Source organism: Parus major, chromosome 22 (genome assembly GCF_001522545.3).
Source record: "Parus major isolate Abel chromosome 22, Parus_major1.1, whole genome shotgun sequence".
NCBI classification, from domain to species: Eukaryota; Metazoa; Chordata; class Aves; order Passeriformes; family Paridae; genus Parus; species Parus major.
In genome coordinates this window covers 3,632,650-3,639,277 of record NC_031790.1, presented here as the reverse complement: position 1 = coordinate 3,639,277, position 6,628 = coordinate 3,632,650, and the positions used below count along the sequence as shown (strand labels likewise).

The 6,628-nt window shown below is 64.1% G+C and overlaps 2 protein-coding genes across 5 annotated transcripts; both read left to right on the top strand.

The window, feature by feature from the left end:
• The first annotated feature begins 6 nt into the window (after positions 1–6).
• Positions 7–2,985, top strand: ADRB3 (adrenoceptor beta 3). 4 transcript variants are annotated; one of them, XM_015648692.1, is made up of 2 exons: positions 7–1,329; positions 2,893–2,973. In XM_015648692.1, exon 1 carries the CDS (start codon positions 67–69, stop codon positions 1,327–1,329), a length of 1,263 nt encoding a protein of 420 aa, XP_015504178.1. In that variant the 5' UTR covers positions 7–66; the 3' UTR covers positions 2,893–2,973. The 4 variants fall into 4 exon arrangements, 3 of the variants coding, with proteins under 3 accessions (XP_015504178.1, XP_015504176.1, XP_015504177.1); XM_015648690.2 differs by lacking the exon at positions 2,893–2,973 and adding an exon at positions 2,487–2,694 and having other exon boundaries at positions 7–1,325; XM_015648691.2 differs by lacking the exon at positions 2,893–2,973 and adding an exon at positions 2,487–2,694.
• Positions 2,986–4,314: 1,329 nt separating this feature from the next.
• On the top strand, positions 4,315–6,202 carry LOC107213859 (nucleoplasmin-like). The gene is made up of 5 exons (XM_015648725.3): positions 4,315–4,627; positions 4,817–4,899; positions 4,982–5,101; positions 5,180–5,273; positions 5,535–6,202. Exons 1-5 carry the CDS (start codon positions 4,564–4,566, stop codon positions 5,618–5,620), a joined length of 447 nt encoding a protein of 148 aa, XP_015504211.1. The 5' UTR covers positions 4,315–4,563; the 3' UTR covers positions 5,621–6,202.
• Positions 6,203–6,628: the final 426 nt, after the last annotated feature.

Here is a 6,628-nt window from a genome sequence, read left to right as displayed (position 1 = left end):
CTGCGCCGGGAGCGCGGCGGGGAGCGCACGGCGGGGCGCGGGGCCGGTGCCCCCAGCCCGGCCGAGATGAGCCCCCTCCTCACGGGCAACGGCAGCGCCTGGGGGGGCTCCGGCAACTGCAGCGGGGCCGGCAGCCTGGGCCGGCAGTGGGTGCTGGGGACCGCCATCAGCCTCACCGTCCTGGTCACCGTGGCCGGTAACTTGCTGGTGATCGCGGCCATCGCCAGGACGCCGCGGCTGCAGACCATGACCAACGTCTTCATCACCTCCTTGGCGTGCGCCGACCTCATCATGGGCTTGCTGGTGGTGCCGCCAGGGGCCACCATCCTGCTGAGCGGCCACTGGCCCTACGGCACGACGGTGTGCGAGCTCTGGACCTCGCTGGACGTGCTGTGTGTCACGGCCAGCATCGAGACGCTGTGTGCCATCGCCGTGGATCGCTACCTCGCCATCACCTCCCCGCTGCAGTACGAGGCGCTGATGACCAAGGGCCGGGCGCGGGCCGTGGTGTGCCTGGTGTGGGCCATCTCTGCCTTCATCTCCTTCCTGCCCATCATGAACCACTGGTGGCGGGACGGGGCGGACGAGCAGGCGGCACGCTGCTACGACGACCCGCGCTGCTGCGACTTTGTCACCAACGTCACCTATGCCATCATCTCCTCCACCATCTCCTTCTACGTGCCCCTGCTCGTCATGATCTTCGTCTACATCCGAGTTTTCGCCGTGGCCACGCGGCACGTCCAGCTCATTGGCAAGGACAAGGTGAGGTTCCTGCGGGAGCCCCCCAGCCCCGCGGCCGGGGGCAGCCGGCGCAGGCGGCCCTCCCGTCTGCTCGCCATCAAGGAGCACAAGGCGCTCAAAACCCTGGGCATCATCATGGGCATCTTCACGCTCTGCTGGCTGCCCTTCTTTGTGGCCAACATCATCAAGGTCTTCTGCCGGTCACTGGTGCCGGACCAGCTCTTTCTTTTCCTCAACTGGTTGGGCTACATCAACTCAGCCTTCAACCCCATCATCTACTGCCGCAGCCCCGACTTCAGGAGCGCCTTCCGCAAGCTGCTGTGCTGCCCCCGCCGCGCCGACCGCCGGCTCCACGCCGTCTCACAGGACCTGCAGCGCTGCCCCTGCGCCTTCAGCCCTCGGGGGGGGCCTGCAGAGGACAGCAAGGCGGCCTCCGGGCGCCCCGGGGAGGACGGCGAGGCTCGGGGCAGCGGCAGCAGAGCAGAGGAGACTTCTCCGCCCCGGGGCAGTGGCCACCGGCAACGGCCCCTGGGAGAGTCGCGGCTGCAGGACGCGCGGAGCAGGCTGAGTTCACAGCTGGATGAGTAGGTACCTGGAGGTATTTGCTCGGGAGGGGCTCGGGGGGTCCGGTCCGTCCCTCAGGGTTGTGACTGGTGGGGCTGTCAATGGTGGGACTGTGCTCTGACAGTGCAGTGCAGAGCTGGGAGAGCCGCCAGATGTCGGGGTACACGGGAGAGGCTCTGGGATGTGGGACCGGGCACCACTGCCCTCTTCCCTGATGTTCCCCTAAAGCTCTGGCCCCTCCACTGGGCTGCAAAACTGGAGTCCCAACCAGTCCCACTCCAGCCCGCCAGGATCTGGTCCGCTGTTCCTGGGTGAAGGAAACACGGGTGGTGAACAGGGAAGCCAACCAGCTGAGCAGGAATGTGTCCCAAAGCCTGGAATTTCCCCCCTTCTCTTCCCGATCCCACTTTCTGCTGCTAAAGAAGGAAAACGCGGGGACCCCCTCCGGAGCGAGGCACTGCGGCTGCCGTCGCCACTCTAGGCTCTGCAGGTTGCTTTGCCCTCCAGCGGTGTAAATCTGGGAAGGGTATTCATTTCATCCCGCTCCATCCCTTGACGGGAAATGCGCTCCCGGAGCCGGCAGCGTGATGGCAGAGCAGGGGGCTGGCAGAGCAGGGGGCTGGCAGGGCTGGCAGAGCAGGGGGCTGGCAGAGCAGGGGGCCGGCAGAGCAGGGGGCTGGCAGAGCAGGGGGCTGGCAGAGCAGGGAGCTGGCAGAACAGGGAGGTGGCAGAACAGGGAGCTGGCAGGGCTGGCAGAGCAGGGGGCTGGCAGAGCAGGGGACTGGCAGGGCAGGGGGCTGGAAAGGCTGGCAGGGCTGGCAGGGCAGGGGGCTGGCAGAGCAGGGGGCTGGCAGAGCAGGGGGCTGGCAGAGCAGGGGGCTGGCAGAGACTGCCGTGCTGTGACTCTGCGCTGCCGGCACCCTGACACGGATTTACACCTCCAAATTGCAGGGTGGGGTTTTTCCACCTTGAGGTTTTTTTTAATTAGTATGACAAAGCTGGAGTTATTCTGGTTACTGTGGATTTTAACCGTGTTTCCCTCCTGACGCCCGAGGGCAGCAGGGATGCGCAGACAGAAGTGCCAGAAATGCTCCCTGGAAAGGATTCACCCACGCTGGGAACACGGGACGGTGGACGGTGGGAGGGGCTGGGCTCTCACCCCCTGCGCTCCCCCATTTCAGGTTTGCTGGCGGAGAGACGCCCGCGGGTCCGTCCGACTGACTGGGAGCAGCCGAGAGCTGGGAGGAGAATGTCCCCCGGCCGGCTCATCACCCCTCCGGCCCCTCCTCTGCCCGCCTTGGCCGCCGCCCTCCCCGGGGACCGCAGCCCGGTGCCAGCCCCAGGCTGCTGCCCGGCTCCGGGCACGTGGGTCCGGTGTCAGCCCGGCCACGGCTCCCGACACCTCCGTACCGCCCCGGGAGCTGGAACCCCCCTTGGGCTGCTGCCTCCTCGGCTCGCTGGAGCTGCACACCTCGCGAGTGGTGCTCCTGGATCCCCTCTGTGCCTGCTGAGGTGGTGCCTGCGGGTCCCTGTCCCCAGCTGAGCCCGGTGGGTGACTCTGTGTCACCTCCCACCCTCTCCTTGCAGGGCCGGGCTTGGAGAAGCGGCACCAGGGGTGACGGTGGTGGCGGGAGCCTGCACTGACCCGAAGAGGAGGAGGATCTCCCGTGGGAACGCTGGTGGTTTTGGGACGATACCAGCTCCTTCGTGCCGGTGGTGCTGGAGACCTGGAGCTGGGGAAAAGCTCTGGAGCTGCTCGCCAAGGGGCAGCAAAGCCTCAGGGATGTGTGGACAGGGGAAACTCCTATCTGGGGTGTTCCTGGCACGGCTGGCAGTGGGATGTGGAGACTGCCAGTTCTGCTTTCTTGAAGGACAAAGGAACCTGTCTTCCCAGGCTTGGCCAGTTTTGGACAGTCTGTTGAGAAGGAGAGAAGAGCCTCCTGCAGGCTCAAGCCCATCCCAGGGGTTCCATCCCTGCCCCAGCTGCTGCATTCCAGGGCTGAGTGCAATTCCAGGAGCTGCAGCGATGCCTTCAGCAAAGGAAAAGCTCAGGGGAATGAGGGGAGCTACGAGCACGGAGGACTCCCAAACCCGGGGAATCAGGACCTTATCAGATCTCTTGGCAGTTTGTCCCTCTCGTTTGGGACAGATGTTGGTGTCCGTGCTGCTCGGGAACGGGAGGTGGATTGTCATCTCACACGCGTGCAGACGTGCCCTGCCCCGCAGCACCCTTGGGCACAAGTCGGTGTCAGTATATTCAGTGCCTGGACAGTTTTTGTCCTGGTTTGTGTCGTCCCTGCCATGTGAAATAAACCTCTGGATCTCTGCAGTGCCTCCAAATCTGTCCGGATCAGAAGGTGCCGCTCCACGTGCTGTTCCCGGGTGGCTGCCCGAGGTTCGGGGGATCCGTGCCCCCTCCCGGGGCTGTGGCTAGCAGGGAAAAGCCATGGTGCTACCCCTAAGCCCTGCCCCTAAGCCCACACCCCAGGAGGGCAGGCAGAACTGTCAGAGGTTCCCAGTGCCACCTCCTGGTGCCAGGGAAATCCCAGCTCCTGCACAGGAACTGGACCTGAGATACTGCAGGGTCTTTCTTCTGCTTTTAACACCCCGCAACGATGAAATCACTAAATAAAGAGAAGAAACGCAGCTCCGGGGTGTTCCCAGTTCAGAGCCTCAGACCCGGGTCTAGTGATACCTGGGGGGCTCATCCCCGGTCCCGGCAGCCGACCCTGAGCACAGCAGGTCCCGCATGTCCCCCTTGGGCTGGTCCTGCACTGAGGGTTCCAGCCCAACCCAGCCCAGGAGCTCTGTGCTCACGGGTGACTTCACCTGCAGCGGTGGGTGGGGTGGGCTGGCTCGGGGAACGGGGGTCCCGGGGAGCAGGGGTCTCAGGGGTCCCGGAGAACAGGGGTCTCAGAGAACAGGGGTCTCAGGGGTCCCGGAGCACAGGGGTCCCGGGGAGCAGGGGACCCGGGGAACGAGGGCCTCAGGGGTCTCAGAGAACAGGGGTCCCAGAGAACAGGGGTCTCGCTGGTGGCCTCATCTCTAATCAAGCTGAAGTGTGCTCCGGTGGGCTGTGGGTGCTGCTGGGGGATGTGAGGAGGTGGTGGGTGCTTTGATGCCGATCCCCGCACCTGCTCTGTATTCCCCACCTGCACCTCCTGGGATCTCCCTTTCCTTTATTAGCAGCCGCTGTGAGGGCGGGGGCTCGTTGCCCTGCGGCTGCTGCGGTCTCGGCTGTTGTATTTACCTCGGAGGATGAACAGCTCGTTTTACTTCTCGCGGTCGCTGTCAGAGGATCGGCCCGTGGCTGCGCTCTGGGGTACGGAGCTGGCAGCCCCAGGATGAGCTGAGGGATGGTGGCTTTGCTCTGCAGGCAGCCGGGCTGGCTGTGACCCCCGCTTTCCCACGGGAGAAAGCCTCCCTTCTGGTTTCGGGTGGGGAGAACACCTTTCCTTTGCTCTTGGGAGGGGGCAGCCTCTGCGTGCGCGGACCCCGCCGTCTCTCCCAGGCTGCCGGCTGGCCACGGGCGCCCGGAGCTGCGTGGTGAAGGAGGACGATGACTTTTTGGAGCACCTGGTGCTGCTGAGAACGGTGAGATGCGAGCCCTGGGCAGGGCCCTGCCGGAGCTCGGGCCGGCGGCTCCCTGCCATGGGCTCTGTGCTCGGCCCTGCAGATCTGCCTGGGGGCTGAGGCCAGGGACGAGCTGCACGTGGTGGCTGTGGATTCCAAAAACGCCTCCGGGGAGCACAGGCCGGTGCCCATCGCGGCTCTGAGGAGCTCCCTGCTCCCCATGGTAAGGGCAGCCCGCTCGCAGTCTCTGCCCAGGGGTGACACCTGGGGCCGGGGGTCTCTGAGCTGCGGTTCTTTGCAGATCAACCTCAAAGGTCTGGAGCTCGTCCCTCCCGTCACCTTCGTGCTCCAGTGCGGAGCTGGGCCGGTCTATCTCAGCGGGCAGCGCGTCACCCGTGAGTGTCACCGAGCCGTGGGCTCTGGGGTCACTCGGGGGTGCTCCGGGTCCCCCGGGGGCGCTGCCGGCAGCTCGGGCTCGCCGCTCGGTGCCGGGGATGGAGCGGGGGCTGCTCGGGGGGATGGACACGGTGCTGTGAGGCCATGAGGTGCGACAGTGGCAGCGTTCCCACTCTCGGGTGGGGTTTGTAGCAGGGGGGCTTCACCCTCAGTGGGGGCTCGAGGCCCCCCTGCCACAGCCCTGCCTCTCCTCGCCCCAGTGGAAGATGGTGCCGTGTCTGAAACCCACGAGGAAGAGCTCTCGGAGGAAGATGGGGGTGATGAGGACGATGATGGAGCTTCATAGAACATTGGAGAAGACTTTGGCTCTGGAGCTGAGCTGGTGAGGTGGAGGAGGGGGCATCCTGTGCTGGGAGCTGCCAGTGCCCGTGCCAAGGGCGACGCATCCTCGCAGAGGGACACAAACTGTGCCGTGCCTTGTCCCCTCTCTGCTTGAGAGCTCCCCTGGCACAGCTCAGCCTCTCCTGCCTTTTTGTGTAGGCAAATTCCAATTAATAAATGCAGGAATGCCCTTTTGTGCATAAGTGACCGATTATTTGATGCATGAGCACCCCATCAGCTCAGCCACGAGCACCCAATTCATCACGGGAGGGTTAAACAGCGTAGACCCGAGCACCCCAGTAAGGTCTTTGGGTGTCCAGCTGAGCTCCCGTTATTTTAGGAACAAAGAGGGCATGAGGAAGCATTTCCCCCAAATACATTTTAATTATTTACATTTCCTGCTGTCTCAACGCCTATACCACGATAAATAGCACAGTTACTGTGTTAACTGCAATGGCTCAAAATAAGTCAAACTTCCCCCAGCTGAGGTGGGCTCTGAGGATTTATCTTGGGAGGAGGTTGTGGCAAATGGGGGTTTATTTCTGGTTTGTTTTTATTCCCTGCTGCGGCTGGGCTGCTGCAGTTCCCCCCTGAGCAGAGCAAAGAGCGGGGCTCTGGCTGCTTCTGCGGTTCGGGTTCAGCAGCGCATGTTTGACAGTGAGGACTTTATCGCGCTCCCGCGTCCGGGCGTGTCGCGCTCCCCGCGTCCGAGCGCCTCCTGTGGGGCGGGCGCCCTGCGGACACGGCTGTGGGGCAGGCAGGGCGTGGGGAAGCCGGTCTGAAAACCCAATTAACGCAATTTGGATGCTGGAGCTGCAGAGGGCTGTGCGGATTTGTGACACAGCTCACCTGGGGGTCTCCAGCACAGGTCAAGACCTCACACACCCCCTGCACACGCACCGGTACCCCACAGGCGGTACCCCCACACCTGGGTACACCTGGCGGCACTCACAGGCACCTGTGCACCCTGAAA

Excerpts from the sequence above, each read along its gene's own strand:
- ADRB3 (XM_015648690.2), top strand. The coding sequence starts at position 67 with ATGAGCCCCCTCCTCACGGGCAACGGCAGCGCCTGGGGGGGCTCCGGC. Across the intron at positions 1,326-2,486 it reads CTGAGTTCACAGCTGGATGA|GTTTGCTGGCGGAGAGACGC; the intron begins GTAGGTACCTGG and ends CCCCCATTTCAG.
- LOC107213859 (XM_015648725.3), top strand. The coding sequence starts at position 4,564 with ATGAACAGCTCGTTTTACTTCTCGCGGTCGCTGTCAGAGGATCGGCCC. Across the intron at positions 4,900-4,981 it reads ACCTGGTGCTGCTGAGAACG|ATCTGCCTGGGGGCTGAGGC; the intron begins GTGAGATGCGAG and ends TCGGCCCTGCAG. Across the intron at positions 5,102-5,179 it reads GGAGCTCCCTGCTCCCCATG|ATCAACCTCAAAGGTCTGGA; the intron begins GTAAGGGCAGCC and ends GGTTCTTTGCAG.